At 41.0% G+C, this 26,120-nt stretch overlaps 1 protein-coding gene across 1 annotated transcript in view; it reads right to left on the bottom strand.

The window, feature by feature from the left end:
- Positions 1–201: 201 nt before the first annotated feature.
- Positions 202–26,120, bottom strand: part of FAM91A1 (family with sequence similarity 91 member A1) — a gene marked incomplete at its 5' end in the record, with an annotated part of 42,779 nt that continues 16,860 nt past the window's right edge. Inside the window, 14 exons of the mRNA XM_081111242.1 lie at positions 202–2,254; positions 4,138–4,207; positions 5,695–5,818; positions 6,801–6,905; positions 9,195–9,344; positions 11,118–11,190; positions 13,438–13,551; positions 13,742–13,876; positions 15,181–15,401; positions 16,646–16,778; positions 22,693–22,779; positions 24,177–24,289; positions 25,092–25,207; positions 25,643–25,755. Of these exons, the coding sequence (XP_080967368.1) occupies positions 2,069–2,254; positions 4,138–4,207; positions 5,695–5,818; positions 6,801–6,905; positions 9,195–9,344; positions 11,118–11,190; positions 13,438–13,551; positions 13,742–13,876; positions 15,181–15,401; positions 16,646–16,778; positions 22,693–22,779; positions 24,177–24,289; positions 25,092–25,207; positions 25,643–25,755 (1,740 nt within the window). The 3' untranslated portion in view covers positions 202–2,068. The remainder of the gene's footprint in view (positions 2,255–4,137; positions 4,208–5,694; positions 5,819–6,800; positions 6,906–9,194; positions 9,345–11,117; positions 11,191–13,437; positions 13,552–13,741; positions 13,877–15,180; positions 15,402–16,645; positions 16,779–22,692; positions 22,780–24,176; positions 24,290–25,091; positions 25,208–25,642; positions 25,756–26,120) is intronic.

The following is a 26,120-nucleotide window of genomic DNA, read 5'->3' as shown; positions in this document are numbered from 1 at the left end:
GGGTGAGGATTAACGAAAAAATAAAATAAAATAAAATAAAAAATAAAAAGCAGACTGCCCTCCTTAAAAATGAGGTCTTCAGCTGGGAACCAGAATCTTTCCTTATTCACAGGAGAAACCAGAGCGCGCCACATGCTTTTTCAGTACTTCCCCTAAAATTCATGATCATGATTAGGTTCTATTTCTTCTTCCATTATTTCTCAAAGGAAATGCAGCAGCAAATCACTTCCACATTTTAAGTTTTAAATTCACCAACAACTGGGTTCACTGCCAACAAGTACAAATATCTGATTCTTTATTAGTGTACATGTCACTACAATAGACTTAGACTGGTAATACAGGAATAAATAAAATAACTACAGTTAATTCAAACAAAGCAAATGAGATTAGAGAGCCCTGATCAAATGAAATATTTTCAACTTTTGGTTGAAAAACTGTAAGTTACATACATACCTAATAGCACTAGGAATGTCCAATATCAATTATTGGGGGGAATGAGTGATTCACAGTCATAAGAAATTATTTTAATAGTATGTATTTTTCCTTTTATAGACAAACATTTATAAGATACACTGATTTCTACCTCATATAAGAGAGAAAGTAGAAAACTAAAAGTTAACTGCATTTACCTAAACACGGCACTGACTTGCCACAGGTAACCTGCTCCAAAAGATTCAATTCTGTGGGTAGGCCATGGGGCTGAATGCATGGTTATGTTAACAGTTTTAAAAAGGCATATATTTCCAGAAGTATGTTAAAATCCACAAATATCAGTTCTACAAATAACAAAAATTATCAGCAAGAAAGTTTAGGTTTTAGCATTCCCAAATTTTCTAATGCCTTAAGTGTTTTAGATATATGTTCTTTGATCAGTTCATTTGGTTACAGTTTTAAACTAGCAAACCGTTATCCTAGGAGAAGAGCTAAACTAAACTATAACACTGCACAAACTTCCCAAGGTAACCTGAAAAATCTAAAAAGTGATTCCAATTATTCTAATATTTGAGACACTAAAAGAATCAATGACTTAAAAAACATTTTGAAATACTCAATTTTCCTTTATCATTTCCTCCCCGAACTATTCACATAAATTTAAGATCCAAACTACCTAATTATGTCTTCAAAGTAGGCTTTTCACTAAAGTATTTTGATCAGAAGACATAGCTTTAATGCTTCTCTTATATAATTCTAACCTAAAATCATAACCCTTGGTTTGAGAACATCAAATTCAATTTCATAACAATTAATTGGTAAAACTACAAACAAAAAATAAGTCACAGTGAAAATGTGCAGCAGCCACAGCTACAAGAACGGAAAATAAATTCTATTTTTCCAGAAAGACTCTATGAAAATATAAAGTCCAAAGTGAGTGACAACAGAAGTCCACATATAAATGTTGTTTAAAAATAGAATGCTTTCCAAAGCTTCTCATGAGATGTCAATGTAGAGTCAGAATCGGAGTTAAGACCTTATAAATCAAGGGTAAGTTACACAGAACTATGCTGACTGACATACCTTCAACAACGTCCAACTGATCTACATAATTTACAGACAGCCACAGGAGTTCTTAATGCCCCATCACATCATTTCTCAGTCCTGGGTGTGTATGTTTCATAGTTTTGCTACTTAAGTACCAAGAAGCCTTCGCAGAGGAAGAGATCCCCTCTTCCCATGATCCCCTACAGAGTAGGTAACAAAATATAAAACTAAACAAGATTTACGTTTGATAACCTAACATATAAAATTACCACTGCAATATTCGTAGAGACCGCTTATAAACATAACAGTCATCAGAAAGCCTATAAAGTATATCCTGTTTTATAAAAGAAATGCAGATTGTCTCAAGGTAAAAAATACAGTGCAGGCTGCTAAAAAGCTCTTGGTTGCATTAGGAGGTGCAACGATGAGGAAAACTTCAGAAACCGTGAACGTGTCCCCCAAACTTCAAACACCAGGTAGGCATGAATCGCACGGCAGCGGCAGGATGCTTCTTTAGTGGCTGGCACTATAAAGCTAACCTTAAGAAAGAAAAAGGCAGAAAGTGTGAGCAACAAATGGTGTAACCAAATCATTGCAAATGGAGACTAGCAATACGCAGTGAGGAAGGTGACCGTCCACTCCATTCTGATAAGATGCCATCTTTAAATATTAAGTTCTTTGCGGGCAGTGGGACTCCCAGATCTGCTTGGGATGACTGGGAGAGCAAACTTGAAAAGCTGGCCTCTGTGTGAATATCCAGTGTTGAAGCACCTTCCTAAAAGATCAAGAAACAAGAGAAAAATTCTGTATTCTACATGTTACCAAACCACTTAGTATAGCTAATGAGGAAAACAGACCTTGATTACCGGAGAAATGTTTATGGAGTGCAAAGTACTAATGGAGACGCAAAGACCTACCTCACAAACCCAAAATAATCAATGAGAGGTATTAACATATGCAGAAATGACTACCACAACTTGGACTATGCTAAGTGCTTTGAAATGAATAGAAATACTAGGCTATGAGACTACGGTATAATAAGAGGTTAGTTCTCAATCCCTAAAAACCCTCACGCAGCATTTAGCACTAGAACAGCCCATCCACTCCCAGGGCTCTCACAGGCACATATTCAGCACAGACCTCCCCCGAGAACTCCGGGCTCAAGCATGCCCGACATTCGCGCTCAGATGCTGCACCACACGTGCCACACTGACCGTGTCCCCTACCCCCCACATCAAGCTACTCAGAAATACAGGAATCTCTCGGATTCCTCCCTTCCTATCACACCCTCAATATTTCCTCACATTTAACTAATCACCAGGTTCTGTAAACCCACCTCCAACATGGATCCCAAAATAATTTACCTAACTCACCACAGCCACTGCCAGTTTAGGCCAGTGGCCTCCAAAGTGGGGTACTCACTCCAAAGTGGGGTATGGTACTACGAAAATTTTAAAATCTTGTATCTACTTATTGCATCCTTTAAGAATTTCTATTTTTGTGTATGTTTTATAATATATGTAATTTATTGGTGTAACAGTATATATGTGTAATAAACCTGTATTGTGGATACCTACAAAATTGTGTTTTTGTGGGGGGTTTTTTAGTGAGAAAGGCTGCTACTGAAATCTCTCACTTGGGCTATTACAGTAGTCTCCAAACTAATCTTACTTCTATGCTTGCCCATTTTTAATTTATTCTCTAAACAGTAACTAATCTTTAAAGAAATAATGTCATTCTCTGTTTAAGTCTTGAATGCACTCAGCATAAACCACAAATGCTTTAATACATTCTAGAAGGCCCTCCCACCCCTCTTGCCACTGCCCCTCTTTCATGAGGTTTCGGCAACACTGGCCTTCTGTTTTCTTGACACAGGACCTTTGTGCCTGCTAAACTCTGCCTGGAATACTCTTTTCCATCCTTTAGGTTTCAGATTATATAGCATCTCTACCTATTTAAAGTAGGTCTAGCTTTGGAATCCATCAGATTTGAAGGAGCCTGAATCCTTCAAAGTACCTACTGAAATCGACGTTTACTTGACTAGTGTCTCGTACAACCCTCTAGGCTCCTCTAGTGTCTTAGAGATCATTGTTTCCTCAGCACTTGGGAAAGGGTCTGGATGGAGTAAACGCAAGTATTTATTGAAAGAATGAATGAAACAAAACTCTAAAATATTAATTTCAAATTATTAGATCAGATATTCTGAACAGAAATATTCCATTCTAGTTTATCTACAAATCAAATCTAGGGTATTCTTTCCTCTGTGTGTTGGGGGGTGGGGGGTGGGTGGGGACACAGGACACAAAAGGTCTAGAGCACTGGCTTTCACTACCACACAGACAATGGAGCTCCCTGCAGTTATTAATGGAGTACCAGACTCAAGAGCCAGCACCTTGTATGATGCATGGCCTGTAACAGATGCTGAACACACTCCTGAATGAAGAACTGGCACAGAACAGAGTTCAAGCTTTAGAGCCAGAAGACCTGGCTCATGAGCTCGGTGCAAGTCAATTTACTTCCTGAATCTTGGTGTCTTCGGGTATAAATTTAAATTAATGCTTATTTCATGTCTACTGCAGTGGAGATTCAAAGCAAACATGGAAGTGCTTTGTATTTAAAGCTCTACACCAATAACATTTGGATCTTCTGGTTTATTACCTGGAATGAGTGAACAAAGTTAAGGACTCGTAGAGAAAGTTTTCTACTGGAATGTAAGAGGTTTTGAAGGCTGAAAGAAAGGGGGGAAAGTTTAGTACAAATATAATGACAAGAGTTTAATTTTGCTAATTTCAACAGTTTAATTTTACTAATTTCAAAACATTTATATCAGCATATAAATCCTGATTAACCACATTAAAATTTTTTAAAAACCAATTTCAATGGTTCTCATCAATGAAATTGTTGCCTCTTTTAATAATAGGGAGTAACAGTACATAAAAAGACCATTTTGACATAAAACATCATAAATTACCAAAATTAAAATTTATTATAAGGTTTAGCAAATATAAATGTTTACTAAATAACCTTTTAAAATAAAAATTTATGCACTTGGAGGGATGAAGTCTGACATATTTAACATACATCAACCCACCAAATTAAATATTTTTCAAATATATAAATAGGTAACAATTATAGTGACAATCTTCAAAGCTATAGCATTTCTATTTTATTCATGTCTTATTTTATTTTCAGAGGACAGTTATTAAAAATTACATGTCGTCCTAGCCAGTTTGACTCAGTGGATAGAGCATCGGCCCTGGACCGAAGAGTTCCAGGTTCGAATCTGGTCAAGGGCACATACCTCCCCTGGTCAGAGCATGTGCAGGACACAACTAGTCGATGTGTCACTCTTACATCGATGTTTCTCTGTCTTTCCCCCTCCCTTCCATTCTCTCTAAAAATCAGTAGAAAAATATCCTCAGGTGAGGATTAACCAAAATAAATAAATAAATACATAAATAAAATTACTTGTCAACTGAGCACTTTTAATCTTCTGATATAAGCTACATTAAGCCAGTAAAATGAATGATTTATTATCCAACTCTGTTTTCCTAAATAAGTAAAACAGATCGGTAGATATCACCTTTCCAAGTTATCCACTATGACCATCAGATTCAATGATGCTCTTTTCTAACTAACCCAGTCAGTCTCAGAGTCTTTACAATACTACCTTTTAGCAGCCACGACCAATGGATCAGAGTTGTCATAAGGGAAAACCTACATGTCATCTCTGATAAGTAATAAATGCTCATTTTAGGAAATGTGGAAATTGAAGACAACTTTGAAAGTCAGCCATAATTCCACCACAAGACATAATCACTATTAAGATAACATAACTTGAGTGTGTGTTTGTGGAATAAGAGAAGTCCACAAGAAAAATTCTCTACAGACATTTATATATTTTAAAAAACCAGGCTCATACTCTCATGAGCATTCTCCGTTTACCACACCCTCACCAAATCTGGGTAACTATATAAATATAATTATAATTAGCCAAAACATGTGCCTAAAATGTTTGTATGTGCCTAATTTCTGAGGTATAAAAGTTTAATTTTGAAAATACATCAAAACCCTTAAACTAGCAAACTTTATTCAATAAACAAATATACACAGGTAATTGCTATGTTCATGTATAAAATACAAGAAAGATATAGCAAATATTACTGACTTAAAAATCTCATAGATGAAAAGATGACAATGAACATAAACTCTTACCTCTCTTTTCTGCAAAGGCCATGGGTAGCAATTTTTCTACAAACTTTCCGGTTTAATTCAGAACTAAACAGTGGAATTCCAAAGCATAGCTCAAGAGGAACCCAATCTGCTTCTGTTGTGGCAACTATAAAAGGACATGTAAACTTATTAGTCATGCATAAATTTATATATTATAACTGACCAGGGTTTCTTAATTGAGGTCAATGGATTTTCATAGATTCCTCTCACACACCAATTGGCTGAGCAGGAGAGAGAACTAGGCGGAGAGGGAAGGAGTGTCAGTGAATCTCTGAAATAGAAAAGAATGTTTTTGAGGATGTAAGTACATGCTTCTGAGGAGAAGGTACTAGTTTTCATCAGTCCAAAGTGGTCTTTTACCCAATTGCAAGATATCTACAAAATGAGAGAATTAACTGAAATATTTAACAAAGGAAATACGAAACTTAAGTCACTATTCTCAGGTCATCTTACCTAATAGACAAATATGTAAACTAACTGTCCCTCCGCTACACTCACCAGCCAATCAGGAGAGTATGCAAATTAACCCAACAAAGATGGCAGTTAATTTGAATATGTAGGGGCGAAGCAGTGGAGCGAAGACTGAAGGCTCCGTCCGGAGCCACAAAGACTGAAGGCTCCGGCCAGAACCAAGGCCTGGGTCCCAGGTGCCGGAGGAAAACCGGTGCCCGCAGCCAGGAGAAGGGAAGGCCTATTGCACGAATCTCTTCATGCAATGGGCCTCTAGTATTTTAATAATATTTTAATAATATTTGACTATTCTAAATATACAAAAATGTTTGCTAGAAAATTCTTATTACAAGGTCCTTTATGGACAAATGACATCCAGATGACTTAACAAAAAAGTTAAGCCCTGGCTGGTATGGCTCAGTGGATAGAGTGTGGACTGGAGGGTCCCAGGTTTGATTTCAGTTAAGGGCACATATCCGAGTTTCAGGCTCGATCCCCAGTAGGGGGCAGGCAGGAGGCAGCCGATCAATGATTCTCTCTCATCACTGATGTTTCTATCACTTTCCCCCTCCCTTCCTCTCTGAAATCAATAAAAATATATTTTTTAAAAAGACTGCAAATAATTTTTAAAACCTTACCAGAGTTTTGCTTAGTTGCTAAATCTGTAGTTGCCTCCTCAATGACCATTTCAAACGACTCTGTACTTCCATTTACATCTGAGCCAGAAGCCAAATCAGGTTCACCTTGTAATTTAAGGACAAACACAAATATTAAGATTCTAATAGTTGGTATAAGTTGTCAATAAATCAGTTCTAACATAAAAGTGGATTCAGGCAACAGAAATGACAATGGAAAACAATGAATAGTCCTTAACCTTAAAACAGTAGTTCTCAACTGGGGGATAATTTTGTCGCCCAAGGGACACTAGGCAATGTTTGGAGACAGGTTTTGTTGTCATGAATGGGAACAGGGATGCCACTGATATTTAAGGATGCTAACCATACTGCAGTGCACAGAGCAGCCCCACAACAAAGCTCAGAACGTAAATAGTGCTAAGGTTGTAAAAACAAGGATTCAAATGGCAGAAGAGAAGTTTAGACTATCAGTAAGCTCACTACTAAAGTCATTTCTACCCCATGGAAATATGCAGTCTGATTACATCATTCCTCTTCAAAAGTCTTTTTGACTTCCCTATCTTTCAGCACAGAAGATGCTCCTTAGAGCACACCTACTTCTCTACTGCATCTACTTCTCTACTCTCATCTACTTCTGCCCAATAGATTCTTTCTTTTGGCTGCCACAAGCTACTCTATTCCCTGATTCCCTCTGCCTGAAAGGCAGCTACCTTCCACATAAACAACAATTATCTTTTGTGTAGATAACTCCTCATTATTCAAAATTCAGTCCAAACTTTCCTTTCCATAAGAGGCCTTCTCTGATAGCTCAGCTGTCCTATTTCAGCACTGCAAGCTAAGGCAGAGCCCTATCCCAGTGTCTTAACACAGCACAGCATCCTGGTTCACTTGCTTTCTCCCTTTCTAGGGTATAATTCCTCAGGTCTTACAAATTTAAATGTCTCCAGCATCTAAGCAGACAGTCCGTAAATGTTTGTGGAATGAATGAAATAAAACACGGCAGCAGTAGCAGACATGCTTTGAAATGACTGCTTAACTCCATAGCCTTCTTCTCTGGAAAATGCTCCTGTGATACTTGGCAGTTAACTGTTGAAAACTGCCTATTACACAGCAATAATAAATATAAAAAACCTGCTATGTCAAAAATCAAAAGTTACCCAAATCCTCTGGCCAAAGGTAAATGGACCACAAACAGATACCTAACTCAAAGGGAGCCAATCCAAGACACTGGATGGCTAGCAATAATTATTTTCTCAGGATTTCAACATAAGAGGCTCAAGGAGTAGTCAACTGACGATAGACAATTGAACTGAAATGTTTCCTTGGAGTCATAGACCAGAGCTGGCACCATGGCAACCACAGCCACATTACAAGCCAGAATTAGGACAGAGCAGAAACTATTAGTAAGCATGAAAAGGTAATTGGAAAATAAAATTTTAAATTAAAAAGAAAGAAAAAGAGGCCCTAGCTGGTTTGGCTCAGTGGATACAGCGTCGGCCTGCGGTCCAAAGGGTCACGGGTTCAATTCTGGTCAAGGGCATGTATCTCGGTTGCAGGCTCCTCCCCGGACCGAGCCCAGGTCGGGGCTCATGCAGGAGGCAACCCATCGATGTATTCTCTCACATTGCTATGTCTCTCTGCTTTTCCTTCTCTCTTCCACTCTCTCTACAAATCAGAAGAAAAATATCCTTGGGTGAGGATTAGAAAAAAAAAGAAGAAGAAAGAAAAAGATATCGAAGGAAAACTAGCCATCATCAATATGCAGGATAGACTGGAGATAGAAAGAAAGAGAATGAGGCCAGGAAAGCTAAGCAGACAATGATTGCTTCAAGGACCAGGACTCAGACTAGAACAGCAGTTACAGAGAATAAAAAGAGAAGGGAAGAAACGGATATGAGAGACTTTTCCAACCATTAATTCACAGAACTTGGAAACAACTGGACAGTGCAGAAAAGGAGAAGGATGACGGCGATAGGACTCTGGCCTGGGTAACTGAGACAATAGTGCCTTCACAGAAAGAGAAAGGTCAAAAGGGAAGAACTGGAGACATCGTTACAAAGAGACTAAAACTTTGAAACCATCACCCCATAAAGGAAGTTAATTTAAAGCCTATAAACATAGATATGACAGTAAAGGGCTAAAACCTGATAACCTTTCTGTATCCCAACCCCACCCAGGTCATCACTTCTGTAGTTATGCACTTAATATTTCCTCCATTTAAACAACTGATACTTGTCCAAATGATGTCACAGAGTATTTTCTCATACGTCAGTGAAAAAGCATTAAGAGGTAAATAATTCAACATCCCTACAAAAGTCGCCGTGCTTTTAAAATAATTAGGTTGTAATTAACTCAATACCAAATAATCTTTAATTCAAAACCCAACTATTGGCTAACCTCTCTCATCAGAAGAATCACTGAGTTTTCTGCTTGCAAGTTGGCTCGAAGCATTCAACATGGTGATATAGCCACAAAAATGCTGCAAGTCCACCTTAGTCCTTAATATTTCCAATGCTTTATGAACACCCATATTGACACGAGTAAACTCTAAGAACAAAGAGTTGACATCAAATTATAAGTGAATAGTTTTGTAAAATAATACAGCATGAAAAACTTAAAAATATTTTTATTAAACAATTCTTAGAATTACTTTTATACTTTAATCTATCAAGATTGATTCCAATGAAGAAATATCTGTGAACATAAAAGGATATTATATACATATAACATGTTTATAGCCTTCAGGAGGTATTTGGTATAACAGAAGCAAATAGTCAGTGGTAAATTCTCTAGGCGTCTACTTGTGCTTCTATTCTGCCTCAAATACTTGGTGGGCTTCTACCAGGAAATTTATTAAATATACATATTTTTGAAATTAAAGCTAATATACTTGAAATTATGTCCTAATGAATTATTTAAGTTTTAACTCAAGTTCTTACCTGTGAACTTACAAAAGAGAAAGATGCTCTATATCCAAATATGGAGATTTCTCTTTTTTATAATTCACAATTATCTCCCAAGGCAAGAGAACTACCAATTAGTTCTTGAGATTTTCTACATTTTAATTCCTGTGGTCACTACCCTGTATCCTCAGGTGAACATTTTCCCCCACAGAATTTATAAAGTACCAGAGGATTAAGTAGCACAGTTTAGTTGCAGACAAGTACTTATTTCTGAAAAAATGGCTATTTTGAGTCCTCTCTTCCCCACATTTTTTACACACAACAGCCAAAACAGAGCACTTAATTTCAAACATGAGGCTCCCCTAGTCTGGCCATGCGAAAAGGAGACGATATCTGTAAAAATCCTCTGCCTTTCCTTGCTTTAGGGGGCAGGGGCAGGGGTGAGCAACATTTTGAAAGAACAGTAAGTTCTTATATGGGATAACTTCGGTTAAATTACTTGAACCATTCACTGCTCTCTTGAATTCCAAGCAATAAGACTCTAAAAATCAGAAAAATAGATTACAGAACAGCAGTTTTACATGGAGCAGGAAACTTAAGTGCTATGTAAATATATGCAAAGTTTTAATCAGATAGTATTTTTTCTTCTGAATGTACATATTTTCTTAACATTCAACAGTGAAAAGGTATCTTCTCTATTAGACAAAAGGAAGAATGAACTGGCTGTTACAGAACTTCTCTGCATCTTTATCAACTATGAGACTGCACAGCCAAATCCAGGAGCCAACATTAACCAGGGCTTTCCCCTTGGTGCTAACCAGCTAATTTAGCTCAAACTGCAATCCACTCAAATCCTCTCATCAGCAAAAATACAATTTAACAGCAAAAAAAATTTTATTATAAATAAAAATGCTGAGACAAGAAATACATGCAAGTGCTCTGTAAACTGTGAAGTAGGAGACAAACGTTTATTAGGACCCATTTCTACAATAACTAAAAAAGCCCCTAAAAGAAAACCAGTGTGTAACATTGGGGGTGACCAACTTTCTAAACATCTTTCTAAGCATAAAATCTTCCCTATGACTTGCTTCAAATAATAAGCAATAAAAAGAAACTGAGAGACTAAACATACAGAAAACCTAGGCTTCCATCTGGGCAGACGCCTATGTATTCTCTTCATCTCCAAGACAGACTCGTATTCCTCCAAAGGTCCTAAGTCAGTCTTACACTATCGATTCTTTGTGGGAAAAGGCATATGACAGAAAACTACCTTTTGCCAATACTCTTTAAAAACAAAATGGTAACATCCTAGAACTTCAAAATTTTAAGCATTCACTTCCTGCTATGTTTTCCACCAAATTGGTGACAAAGATTAGTGATAAAGAAATGAAATAGATACAAATCAGAAGTGAGGTACCTCCTTGTAGTTCTGTCTCATCAAATGGAAATGGTATGTGGACAGTTTCTCCTGTCCCGTGGAAGCCATGTCCCTAAACGTGAAGACACACAAGTTGAAAGGTGTATGAGAAAACGACATTTCCAACAATAGATATTAAAGCACCAAATAAGACTCTGCCACGTGGTGGTATATTCTACCTTAATACTCCATCAAAGTGCTTTAAACAATTTTCTATTTTTCTACAGCAAGCAAAGGCAATCTAAAGCAGGGGTCCTCAAACTTTTTAAACAGGGGGCCAGTTCACTGTCCCTCAGACCGTTGGAGGGCCGGACTATAGTTTTAAAAAAACAATGAACAAATTCCTATGCACACTGCACATACCTTATTTTGAAGTAAAAAACAAAACGGGAACATATACAGTATTTGTATTTGCATGTGGCCCGCGGGCCGTAGTTTGAGGACCCCTGATCTAAAGTATAAATGAATCTATAAGGTAATGTGTCTCAAATTGAGTGCATGGGCTAAATTTTAAAAAGGAGGCTAATTTCACAGGTAACTCAGGTGTCAGCCAAGTGGAGACTGAATGAGATCAAGTATTGGTCCCGAAAGACCACACATTATATAATTTCATGTATATGAAATGCCAGGAATAGGCTCTAGAGCAGCCATTCTCAACCTGTGGGTCGCGACCCCTTTGGGGGTCAAACGACCCTTTCACAGGGGTCGCCTAAGACCATCGGAAAACACATATATAATTACATATTGTTTACAGTAGCAAAATTACAGTTATGAAGTAGCAACAAAAATAATTTTATGGCTGAAACCGGTTTGGCTCAGCAGATAGAGCGTCGGCCTGCGGACTGAAGGGTCCCAGGTTCGATTCCGGTCAAGGGCATGTACCTGGGTTGCAGGCACATCCCCAGTGGGAGATGTGCAGGAGGCAGCTGATCGATGCTTCTCTCTCATTGATGTTTCTAACTTTCTATCTCTCTCCCTTCCTCTCTGTAAAAAATCAATAATATATATATATATATATAAAGTTCACAAGTATTTAAACAAAAAAATAATAATTTTATGGTTGGGGGTCACCACAACATGAGGAACTGTATTAAAGGGTCGCGGCATTAGGAAGGTTGAGAACCACTGCTCTAGAGAGAGGAAGTAGATTAGTAGTGTTTAGGGTGTGGGGGCTGGGAGAATAGGGGAGTGAGAACTAAAGGTGCAGATTTTTTGAGATGATGAAAATGTTCTAAAACTGAATATGGTGGCCTTGGCTTGTGTGGCTCAGTGAGTTGAGAGTTGTCCCATGAACAGAGAGGTCGCCCATTCAATTTCTGGTCAGAGCACATGCCAGGGTTTCGGGCTTGATTCCCAGTAGGGGGTGTGCAGGGGCAGCTGATCAATGTTTCTCTCTCCCTCTCCCTTCCTTTCTCTCTAAAAATCAATAAAAATTATTAATAAAATAAAATTGAGTATGGTGATGGCTGAAGATATGTGTGACTACAGTAGTCTGCCTTATCCACGGGGGATACATTCCAAGACCACTAGTGGATACCTGAAACCAAGGATGGTATTGAACTCTACATAGATTATGGTTTTTTTCCTATTTATACATACATACCTACGATAGAGTTTAATTTATAAATTAGGCCCAGTAAGAGACTAGCAATAACTAGTAATAAAAGCGATTACAACAATATATTGTAATAAAAGTTACGTGAATGTTCTCTCTCCCCCCCTCTCTGATAACCAAGTCAGCTACCAAGTGGCTGCAGGCAGGAGCATACACAAGTGTAGATATGCTGGACAAAGGGATGATGCGGAGACTCCTCATGAGGGACGGAGCAGGACCACTCGAGATTTCACCACACTACTCAGAATGGCATGCAATTTAAATCTATGAATTATTTTATTTCTGGAATTTCCCATTTAATATTTTCAGACCATGGCAGACCCTGGGCAATTGAAGCCACAGAAAGTGGAACCACGCAAAAGGAGAACTAATGTATACTAAAAAAAAACAATGAACTGCACAATTTAAATTGTTGAATTGTATGCTATATGAATTATATCTTCATAAAGCTATTCCTAAAAGAAAAAAATACAGCCACAAGGGTAACCAAAGGTGAAGTTGGAATTCAAAGCTGAGTCTAACTTCAAAGTCCATGTTGCACTGCCAGCCAAAGGCCAGGACTGAAACCTAGATCTGATTCCTTATGTTTCAGCTTCACAAATTTCAAATTACTGACATGTGATTGCAATTCAGCAGAAAGATAGACAAATTACAATCTTTAAAAGAAAAATCCAAAATGGATTGATTCCAATAAAGTAACTGTACCTGAATCAAAACCGCCGAGTGTGTTAAAGCATCATTCAGCATGGTGAGCACATTGGATGTAGGGACTACCCCAGGATCATGCCCCCAAGATGTTATCAGTAATCGATCGTAACCCTATGGGAGAGAAATGAATGAGATAAAATGGCGCTTAGAAATATGGACAAAAAATTAAGTTATCTATAATGCCACTTATTAATTTCTAATATATAACTATTCTAATATATAACTATATAATAGAGATATTAAGACATTATTAATATCTTCCCCCAAAGTAATTAAAACAAACAAATCTCACACAACATACCTGGAAAATATCTGGCAGTTTTCGAAGTCTTGTACCTTTGGACAGCAAAAGAGATGGTGGTCCCTGCCCAGTGACATGGTAAATGTACAGTTTAAACCAGACAGAACTGACTTCTGGGATAGCTGGTCCAATATGCTGTAACAAAAAAGCAGGTAAGGTAAAGCTGTAATACTTAGCTAAAAAAGCCAAATTTCCTAAGTAACCAAGTATACTCATATTAAAAGCTAATTCCTCATATAAATGTTAATTGCTATTATCCTTATGAAAATAACTTTTAAATTCTCTGTTCAAATAGTTTCTCTTTTGTGCTGGAACTGAGAAAGCACATCTTATCACTGCAGTTAGAGGATGGACTTTGAAGGACCACCAAGGTCTGAATCTGGGCTTCATCCCCTCAGCCGTATCACCTCTAACATTACTTAACGCTCTCTATTCCCTCATTTTGCTCTTTTGTAAGGTAGCAATAAAACATCTACCTCATACGGACATTGTAGGGTTGTTTAAAAAGTTGAAAATAGTACCTGGTATATAGTAAGCTTTATATAAAAATGTTTGTCATTATGATTATTAATCACATGCAATTTCTCCCAAAAGGGACTGTCCTCCCATTCATTTACAGTTCATGAACTATTATGTCTAGAGGTTGCATTACAGAATAGGAGAGAGTGTGGAGTGGAGTGGTACTGGAGATAGCACACAAAGAATTATAAAAAAGGTTGCTGAACGCAAACCTATAACCACTCCAGTTGAATAGAGGACAAATGTGGGGGGAGGGTGTGCTCACTGGGGCAGCTAGATCAGCACAGGCAACAAAATCACCCCTTAAAGGAATCCCTTCCTTTCTTCTACACCATTAAATCTTGCACAGCAGGATGTAACACTGAAAAAGAGTAACACAATCCCCACTCTTTGAAAATGGTACAGACCACAATGCCCTTGCTAAGTATACAAATCCACAGAACTGATTTATTTTTTAAAAGTAAAAGCTGGAAGTCACAAGTAAATTTTAAAGATAACCAAAGTTCTACTTCTTTTCCAGTACAATTGTTTCTTTTCCATTTAGTCAGAATCATAACCCCATTTCTATAGCATTTCATTTTTCCTATTTAAAATTATCTTATTCCTCAAGGCAATCCAGACTCCCCTCTCAAAGCCTCCAAAATATTCTCTTTAAAAGACTGCATTCAAGAAGAAAACATTAATCTGCTGTGTCGCAAGTCACCAGATGATACATAAATAAAATGTACCGATTATACCTCACAAATTGAACATAACATCTTACAACAGCATAAAATACAAAACTGCTTTCTGAGTCAGCAATTTGAATCTGGTATCTGCAAACTGAGAATTAACCCTGTAAGACTGTTAAACCTCTTCTTCAAGTCACCACGAGTACGAATGAAGCGACAGCACCGGCCTTCTGCCAAGTGGGTCTTTACCTGAGGGGTGCAGCTGCTGATAGGCCGAATTTCATTGGTGAGAGGAGCCATGGAAACAAGTAGTGTATAATTTTTGTTTAGAACTCTGCTGCAAGTTGCAGGGTCCAAACCAAGAAGGCTTTCACAGCGTAAGAGATCCAGAGGAAAACCTGAATTGTGATCAAGCACACACAGAGAATGAAAGACTGACAATATGAAACAAAAATGTCCAAGACAAAATACTGATTACCTACCTTTATGGACCAGCGGTTTAGGCACATATATCTAAGTGCGGAACTCCTGTTCCTAAACTAAATTCAGAACTCGGCTGAGATGCTGTTTGTAGAGATCGGGAATTGGGGGAGGGAAGAACACAGCTTTCCTGTGGTACTCGGGCTTTCATCATGCCATTGCCCGGGGTGGCTGGGGATGGAGAGGAAGAATGGCAAAGCAAGCACTTTTTAAAAAGTAAAAGGTGGCCTAAAGAAACACCAGTAGACAGTTATCTTTGGGCCAGGAATAAAGACTATTAGCTTTAAATCTTAAAAGTGTCTTCTTAGTGGTCCCTTAGGACATTTGGAACTTTTAATATTCTATCTTTAAAGAAAAAAAAAGGGACTATTTTCTCAAAATATAGGAATGTCATAAAAGATTTAAAAAAAAGGTTACGGATTTGAAAAAATGAGTGAAATTAAATGTTCCAGTGGTGCTAAGAATTCACGAAGTCCTAAGATGCAACTCCTGTGAATGTCCAAAGACTTGAGCCAAATGCTCTTACACTGGTGCTCAAGCCATTCCACCTTTTAAAAACACACATTCCTGGGTGCCATTCCACAATGCAGAACCTACTGAATCAGAATCGGAAATCCTGATACCATCAGTTCAACTCTGGTTGGGGAACACTCCCTGCCTATCACAAAACTGAGAGTGCACCCTAAGGCAACAGCCGCCGGGAGTTCGCCAATACATTAAAATTGCCACCACTTTCTCTTTCTCTTTAAAAAGGGGTTCTGTTCCCAGTCTATTTTTTAAAGTAAAGTACTTTAGTAAATAAGCATCCCAGCAGCATTTGAATAAGAAACTCCTATTTATTGTTTTTAATGCAATGGAATCTTTCATTCTTGAAATTTTATGCTTCATAATATATTTAACTCAATTTTGCACCTGTCCACCCCTCAGAACCCATGCCTGTTCCAAATTCCACTCAGCTACTTAAACAAATTGACACTCCAACCCTGTTTGTAGGTATTCATCAGATTTAAATACTACAAATGTCAGTTGCACATGAGAGGAGAAATAGTAGAATAAGATAGGAAACAGTTGACAAGCAAAGAAATTCACATGACAAGCCTCTAGCTATAAGTTCATTATACTTACAAAAATGTATTAAGTAAATGATGATTAAATAAGTGGGCATGACCTATTTAATTTCTTAGAAAGAACTTCCATAGGATCATGTCTTCAAAATCAAGTATAAAACTCATACCGTAATTGGGCTGGTCTGGCTGTGCTGTTTGTGCAACTAGATCTTTATTGTGACGAAGAAATAGTATTGTGTTTCTCAGAGTAAGTGCATGGTCAAAATATCTCTGTGCTTCTCCTTCACCAGTGCTCTGAACCTAAACCAAGAGAAAATAAAAGTTCCAACAAATATCATTCTTATACCATTCGTTCTAATATATCCTATATAAAAGGCTAATATACAAATCAACCGAACAGCAGAACAATGGATTGCTATGATGCACACTGACCACCAGGGGGCAGACGCTCAATGCAGGAGCTTCCCCCTGATGGTCAGTGCACTCCCACAGGGAAGCGCTGCTCAGCCAGAAGCCCTGAGTCAGGCTCACAGCTGGCAAGCGCAGTGGTGGTGCTAGGAGCCTCTCCTGCCTCCGCAGCAGTTGGACATCCCCCAAGGGCTCCCAGACTGCAAGAGGCGCAGGTCGGACTGAGGGATGCCCTCCCCCCCAAGTGCACAAATTTCATGCACTGGGCCTCTAGTAATTATATCCAGCACAGAAGTTCTCCCACTGCAGACACAGCTGATTCTCACAGCTGTTAGCCTGGAGGTCAAATCACCCCAAGTATTACCGACAACAATCAAGGCTTAACTACAACAAGACTGCACACAAAGACCACAAGGGAGTGCACCAAGAAAGCATAAAAAATGCGGAGACAAAGAAACATGACAGAAATGGAGGATATAGAGCTCAAAACCGCACTTTTAAGGTCTTTTCAATAATTTTTTAGAAACTGCCGATAAACTTAATGAGATCTACAAGAAATCTAATGAGACCCTCGATGTTGTGATAAAGAACCAGCTAGAAATTAAGCATATACTGACTGAAATAAAGAATATTATACAGACACCCAACAGCAGACCAGAGGAGTGCAAGAATCAAGTCAAAGATTTGAAAAGCGAAGAAGCAAAAAACACCCAACCGGAAAAGCAAAATGAAAAAAGAATCCAAAAACACGAAGATAGTGTAAGGAGCCTCTGGGACAGCTTCAAGCGTACCAACATCAGAATTATAGGGGTGCCAGAAGATGAGAGAGAGCAAGATATTGAAAACCTATTTGAAGAAATAATGACAGAAAACTTCCCCCACCTGGTGAAAGAAATGGACTTACAGGTCCAAGAAGCGCGGAGAACCCCAAACAAAAGGAATCCAAAGAGGACCACACCAAGACACATCATAATTAAAATGCCAAGAGCAAAAGATAAAGAGAGAATCTTAAAAACAGCAAGAGAAAGAAACTCAGTTACCTACAAGGGAATACCCATATGACTGTCAGCTGATTTCTCAACAGAAACTTTGCAGGCCAGAAGGGAGTGGCAAGAAATATTCAAAGTGATGAATACCAAGAACCCACAACCAAGATTACTTTATCCAGCAAAGCTATCATTCAGAACTGAAGGTCAGATAAAGAGCTTCACAGATAAGGAAAAGCTAAAGGAGTTCATCACCACCAAACCAGTATTATATGAAATGCTGAAAGGTATCTTTTAAGAAGAGGAAAAAGAAGAAAAAGGTAAAGATACAAATTATGAACAACAAATATGCATCTATCAACAAGTGAATCTAAGAATCAAGTGAATAAATAATCTGATGTACAGAATGAACTGGTGATTATAATAGAATCAGGGACATAGAAAGGGAATGAACTGACTATTCTTGGGTGGGAAAGGGGTGTGGGAGATGCGGGAAGAGACTGGACAAAAATCGTGCACCTATGGATGAGGACAGTGGGTGGGGAGTGAGGGCGGAGGGTGGGGTGGGAACTGGGAGGAGGGGAGTTATGGGGGGAAAAAAGAGAACAAATGTAATAATCTGAACAATAAAGATTTAAGTTAAAAAAAATTAAGGAAAAAAAAAGATATTAAAAATTATTAAATAAAAATTTTTCCCAGACAATACTGAAACAAATATTAACCTCAATCTCTACTAATTTTCCATTTGACAACATCTTTCATGAGAACAGAATTACCCCAACAAGTAAAACTAACAACTTTAGCAAGCTAATAATGCTAAATCATAGCATTATATAAATTGTATGTCCTATGGATGATTCAAATAGGGTACTTAAAAACCTCTATGATATACATTTGGCTTCATCCAGGAAAGTACTCCAATCCACAGTCACCAATTGTGCCTCTAATTTTCATCACCCTCTTCACAATTTTGTATCACTCGTTACAAGGGACAATAGGTATGTGACTCAACATAGCTGTTCATCATTGCTGAAAATACAACTTAAATTCATTCAACAAGGATTTACTGAGTCCCTCTTATGTGCTATGACCTGTCTAAGATGTGAGAACAGAGTGCTGAACAAAGCCCTTGCCTTGACTGGGCTTACATTTCAATGCATGTTCATCAAAAATTCTCTAAACAGCCCATTTAATACACAGCGTTCATCACTAAAGCACAAAAGGTACCACAATTACTAGTCAAGAAACAGATCAGGTACACAAACTTTTTGCATTAAGAGCAGAAGACAGAATAAAATATCCAGAGCATGAAAACAGAAGAGCAATCAAGATTTAGAGCTCAGGGAAATCAGTGCTGTCCTCGTAGGAAAAAAGGTGGTTAAGAACAAATACAGGGTGGGGCTAAAGTAGGTTTACAGTTGTGAGTACATGAAACACAGACTTTATTCTTATATTCTTATTTATTAATTACTAGAGGCCCGGTGCAGAAAATTCATGCACTCAGGGGGGCGGGTACCTCAGCCTGGTCTGCGTCCTCTCACAATCTGGGAGCCCTTGGGGGATATCCGAATGCCAACTTAGGTAGGGAGCGGGCCTAGGCCAGCAGTCAGACATCCTTAGCACTGCCACGGAGGTGGGAGAGGCTCCCGCCACCACCGCTGCGCTCACCAGCCATGAGCCCGGCTTCTGGCTAAGTGGCGCTCCCCCTGTGGGAGCACACTGACCACCAGGGGGCAGCTCCTGCATTGAGCGTCCACCCTCTGATAGTCAGTTTGTGTCATAGCAACCAGTCAATCCACCGTCGGGACGAAACCGGCTCTCCGATATCCCCCGAGGAGTCCCAGTTTGTGAGAGGGCGCAGGCCAGGCCACGGGACCCCACCAGTGTACAATTGGGGCCATGGAGGGATGCAAGAGGTTGGCCAGCTGGGGAGGGATCGCCGGAGGGCTCCAGGGCATGTCCGGCCCATCTCACTCAGTCCCGATTGGCCAGACCCCAGCAGCAGGCTAACGTACCAGTCAGAGCATCTGCCCCCTGGTGGTCAGTGCATGTCATAGCAACTGATCGACCAGTCGACTACTCCCTGGTGATCAGTGCACGTCATATTGAGCGGTTGAGGGTCCTCAGCATATCATTAGCATATTGAAGGGACAGAACGGAACTTGAAAGAACTAAGCAGAACTAAGCAGAAATGCACCCTCCTCCCTCTCCAAGGACAAAGCAGGGACATACTCTTCTCCCTCTCCTCTATCTTGTCTTGCAAGGCTGGGCCCTCAGCCAGCCCAAGCCGCCACCCCCCCCGAGAGTGACCACAATAATAATGCTGGTATTGTCCTAACTCTCCGAACCACCCACCTGAGTGGACCAATGAAGCTCCAGAAATGTAGCTAAGGTCCTAATAAGGCTATAGTGGAGGACGGCTCCAACCTTCAGAATGTGATGGTCACTTCCTGACCCTTATGCTGTAAAACCCTGACCAATCTCTGTAACTCACGCCACCCCTAAAGCCCACCCCAAATAGCTAGCCCTATATAACCTTTGTTCTCCTGGGACACGGTCTCTCTCGCCTCACCGCTTGTGCCGGATAGAGGCTGGGAGCCAATTCTAGAATTGATCAATAAAGACTCGTTGCTTTTGCATCGGAGGAGGCTCCCTGGTGGTGGATTATTGGGGACCCCGAGCTCTGGGCATAACACATATTACACTTTGATTGGTTGAAAGGACAACCAGATGACTGCACACTTAGCATATTAGGCTTTTATTATATAGGACTAGAGGCCCGGTGCACAAAAATTTGTGAACTCGGGGGGAAGGGGGGGCCCCTCAGCCCGGCCTGTGCCCTCTCGCAGTCTGGGACCCCTCGGGAGATAACGACCTACTGGCTTAGGCCTGCTCCCGGGTGGCAGAGGGCAGGCCCAATCCCTAGGTGCAGCCCCTGGTCGGGCTCAGAGCAGGGCTGATTGGGGAGTTGCGATGCCACCCTCAGTCACGCTCAGGGTAGGGCCGATTGGGGGGTTGGGGCACTGCCCCCTGTCACACTCAAGGCAGGGTCGATGGGGAGGTTGCAGCGCCACCCCCTGTCACGCACAGAGCAGGACACATCAGGGGGTTGGGGAGCACCCCCGTCACTCACAGAGTAGGGCCGATAGGGGAGTTGGGGCACCGCCCCCTCTCACACACAGAGCAGGGCTGATCAGGGGGTTGGGGCACCCCACCGTCACACTCAGGGCAGGGCCGATGGGGAGGTTATGGCTCTACCCCGTCACACACAGAGCAGGGCCCGTGGGGGGCAGTTGGGGCGTCACCCTCTATCACCCACAGAGCAGGGCCGATCAGGGGGTTGGGGCACTGCCACTGTCACACTCAGGGCAGGGCCGATGGGGAGGTTATGGCTCTACCCCGTCACACACAGAGCAGGGCCCGTGGGGGGTGGGGGGGGGCGCCGCACCCTGTCACATACAGAGCAGGGCTGATCAGGGGGTTGGGGCGCCGCACCCTGTCACACACAGAGCAGGGCCGATCAGGGGGTTGGGGCACCGCACCCTGTCACACACAGAGCCACAGGGCGATCAGGGGGTTGGGGAGCTCCCCCCTATCAGGCACAGAGCAGGGCCGATCAGGGGGTTTGGGTGCTGCCCCCTGGCACGCTGATCCCGGTGCCGGGAGGCTTCGCGGCTCCGCTGATCCCGGTGCTGGGAGGCATATTACCCTTTTACTACATAGGATTGAGGCCTGGTGCACAGGTGGGGGCCGGCTGGTTTGCCCTGAAAGGTGTCCTGGATCAGGGTGGGGGTCCCCACTGGGGTGCCTGGCCAGCCTGGGTGAGGGGATGATGGCTGTTTGCAGCTGGTCACACACCCTTCAGGGTGGGGGTCCCCACTGGGGTGCCTGGCCAGTCTGGGTGAGGGGCTGAGGCTGTTTTCAGGCTGGCGGGTGACTGAAGCTCCCAACCGCTCCTTTTTTTCTTTTCTTTTTTTATTCTGGGCCAGCTTTAGCTCTGAGGCTCCAGCTCTTAGGCCTCCGCTGCTGAAAGCAGGTTTCTGGCCTTTGTTTACCTTCTGTATTTGAAACAATGTTGCGATCCTGCTGGCTGAAGCCCGGCGACTAAAGCAGGTTTCTGGGGTTTTGTTTAGCTTCTATATTTGTAACATAGTTGCTTAGAGTTGCAGCTCAGAGGCCGGCAGTGGCAGGCGGGGAACGTTGGAGTCCTCCGTCACTGAAGCAAGTAAGCCTCATGTTCGCTTCCAGCTGCCTGGCTGCCGGCCGCCATCTTGGCTGGCAGTTAATTTGCATATCGCCCTGATTAGCCAGTGGGAAGGGTAGTGGTCGTACGCTAATTACCATGTTTCACTTTTATTAGATAGGACTGTATTATTTGCCACATGAACAACTGTAAACCTACTTTTGCCCCACCCTGTATGGCATGATACCCAGAAACATTGTTCCAAATTTAAAATAGGTGGGAAAAAACTTCAAATGAAATTGTTTAAGAGATTTCAGAGAGTCCCACATACATACATACATACATAAAGGCTATTTTAGAAAAATGCAGTGTAAAAAACTACACCAGACTAAGATTTCTATACCCTATTTCTTCTTTATATCAAATTATGCTGTTAAATGAGATAGACAAATCATTTTTAAAATCATAAAATGTATTCATCTACTCAATATGTTTAAACCTCAATGACTACCACAGTGTTCAGGTGGGAAATGAGGTTGGAAAAAGCAAGAATATACCAAAAATCTACATAAATCAATAACAAGCAAAAAAATGTTCCAAATGCCCTGAGAGCCCATAGTCAGCAATCTAGACTTACCTTTTCCAGTTCTATAAGAAAGCTGTCCAGAGACTCATCTGAGAGTTTGCCAACTTCGAACATGGTGACTGCATGGCTTTTCAAGTTCTGCAATAAAGCAAAAACAAAAACACTAAAATGTATTTCAGTGCCTTATACAAGTCATTCAAGTTCTAGTTTTCCCATTTTATGCTGCGCATAGCATCTAATATTTATACTAGAGGCCCAATGCATGAACATTCATGCTCTGGAGGGGGGTCCCTCAGCCCGGCCTGCCCCCTCTCACAGTCTGGGAGCCCTCAGGGGCAGGAGGCGACCCAGCGATCAGGGGAAGGCAACGCCCCCATCACACCTCTGCTGCTGCCACTGCCGGCAGCACAAGCCTCGGCCAGCCCTGGTTACCTGCACCTCAGGCCTGCCCTGGGCGGCTGGGAGCTGAGGGGATTGGGGGACCCCGGAAGCAGGCACATGGCAAAGCCGGGCCTGCCTGGGGGCGGGTCTGAGGGGACTGGGCACCACCATCTTGTGGCTGTGGGAGCTGCCATCTTTGAGGGTGTGGTAGTCAATTAGCATATTCCCTCCTTATTGGCTGTGGGTGCCACCATCTTTGAGGGGGGCAGTCAATTAGCATATTCCCTCCTAATTGGCTGTGGGCGCTGCCATCTTTGCAACAGTGTGAGGGTCAATTAGCATATTCCCTCTTTATTAGATAGCACTAGAGGCCTGTTGCACGAAGAGATTCGTGCAATAGGCCTTCCCTTCTCCTGGCTGCCGGCACCGGTTTTCCTCTGGCACCCGGGACCCAGGCCTTCCCTCCGGCCGGAGCCGCCTTCCGTCCTCTGTCTTCGTGGCCCCAGCCGGAGCCGTCTTCGTGGTTCCAGCTCACCTTCAGTCTTCGCTCCGCCGCTTGGAGCCTATGTATGCAAATTAAGTGCCATCTTTGTTGGTGGTTAATTTGCATATCGTGCTGATTAGCCCACGGGAGGCGTAGCGAAGGTACGGTCAATTACCCTGTTTGTCTATTATTAGATAGGACTAGAGGCCCAATGCACGAAATTCATGCAAGAGTAGGCCTTCCTTCCCCTGGCTGCTGGCACCAACTTCCCTCTGGAACCCGGGACCCGGTTTCCCTCTAGCCACCAGCAGGCACCCGGGTACCAGGATTCCCTCTGGCCACTGGCAGGCACCTGGGCTTCCCTCGCATCCCGGACTTTGTCCGGTAGGTCGCCCAGAAGGACATCTGGTCTAATATGCGTATTACACTTTTATTATTATAGAAGATTATGCTTTCCAATATATTTAAACTTGAGGTGAGAGTCTGATTCTTCTAATTACAAACGTAACCATCACTAAAAAGTTACTATACTCCTCTAAGGAATATAAAACAAAGGCAGTTATGTTTTCAAGAATAAATCTAGTACTTGTAAAAAAGACAGAGCATTGAATTATTTTATATCTAATCTTTACTTGAAACATCTTTATATTTGAACAAGAATTTGACTTACTGGTGAAAGATTTCCCATCATTAAAAAGGCAGTGAGAGTTGAGTCAAACAGAAATGCAATACGCTTTGTATATCCTGTAGACAAACTTAAACTGCTTACACTGGCTGTGTCAGCTGAGGAAAAAAATTGTAATTTAAGATTAAGTAAATGAAAAGTATACTTTGCTTATCATTTGGAATAAGAATGTATTTCATTTTGCCTTTATTTAATAATCAGAAAGTACATAATTAAGTATAAGCAATATTGTCAACCTAAGAGGTCCCGGTACTATCTCCAACATAAACAACCAAAAAAACAAACAAAAAAACCCCCACGTATTTTAAAGGCACTCACTGTTGTAGTCAATTTCTTGAAAAGCAATAATGAACCAAGACTTGATAACTGCCAGATGAATAAGACCAACTAGCCTAATCTCTTCAGACAAGTCACTGGGGGAGAATTGGGAGACCATGCTGTGCTGCCCTCCCCCTGGACATAAAACCAGGCACAACCTCCTCACTCATCCCCCATGCTTTGCCTCCCTTCGTGGAAGCCCGTGCGATGGCCTCCCGTCACTCACCAGCAAGTATCATCTTCTCCCTGAGGCTTCCAGAACCTCTCTAGGCAGTAAGAGGGCTCTTCTCTGCTCCCACAAGCACTACAACACTTCTCACATTGTGATTTCTGTGGTTGCACTGCCTTCTCTCTTCCTAGACTTAATTCTTAGAAGGAAGGTACTACATTTTTGTCTATTTTATACCCTAAAGACCTAGACCAGTGCCCAACATATTGTTAAGTACTCAAAATGGCATCTTGAATGAGTGAAATCTAGAACAAAACTATAAAATAGGTGTAGAGAGTCCACTCTGTGGGGGTATGTGCTGACACACGCCGTATCTGTAGAGAGACTCCAAATTAAACTGAGGGACTGCTGACCTGGATCCTCCTGACTGTTTGTATCAGTGTCAGTAGCCGACGATGCTTCCTGTACAGGACTCCTGCTTTCCCCACCGTCCCAGGACAGCAGCATCCTCTGCGGATCTAATGTACTCCTATTGATGAAGAAATCATTCACTTTTAAAAATCATATGATGATATAAAGTAGCTAATGAAGTTAGTACTTAAATTATAAACACCTATCTAAATCCAGTCATTTTCAAGTCTGAAATTGAGATGCAGCCCCAAAATGCTGTGCCTGATAGAACAAGGATTCTGAACCAAGACCCATGGACAGGCTTCAGGGAATTCAAGAAGCCATTAAAATTGTATATGAAATATTGTATATGCTTTTTTCTGGGGAGATTCTTAATTTTCTTCAGATTCTAAAAACAATTCATCACACACACACACAAGATTTTTTAAAAAGACCACTAATATATAGGGTTCACCTCAAATGACAGAGTGAATAGGTAAAATTTTAGTGTGTAAGACTATACGTTTTTTTCCAAATAAAAATTCTAATATCTCATACTAAATAAATGAGTTACTTTAATCTGTTTATAGATGGAACATTTCTCCACGATGAATGAAGTTGATCCAAATTTATTACTTGTCCCTTCTTATGGGCAAAGCCCAATCGGCAATACATTGAAACAGCATTCTGAAAGAAATAAATAGGAAATGAGCATTTAAAATAAACCAGACATCAGAACCTCTGTAGACAAAATAGTATCACAGACTATACCTATAGTGATCCTCAAGCATTTTCACCCACAGGTAGAAAAAGCAATTTTCAGTAGGCCTGTTTGTCCCCTTGACTTCACATGTGTCAGAGAGGGAAGGCATCCAATTTTCCGGCCTGGCCCTCCCTAGATCTATCCCCAGTATCGGAGCTGTTGCTTTAATTATCTCATCACAAGACACCGATCAGCCTGCTTCCTGCTCAGGAAAGAGTGTGGGTGCGCCCTCCTTTTCACTCCATGGGGGCCCTTATCTTGCTCTTTTCTATCTTGTGAGCAGGTCCTC

This window comes from Myotis nattereri (assembly GCF_964212035.1).
Source record: "Myotis nattereri genome assembly, chromosome: 17".
NCBI lineage: Eukaryota > Metazoa > Chordata > Mammalia > Chiroptera > Vespertilionidae > Myotis > Myotis nattereri.
Note: the sequence above shows the minus strand (reverse complement) of the source record. Positions and strands in the feature narration are given on the sequence as shown.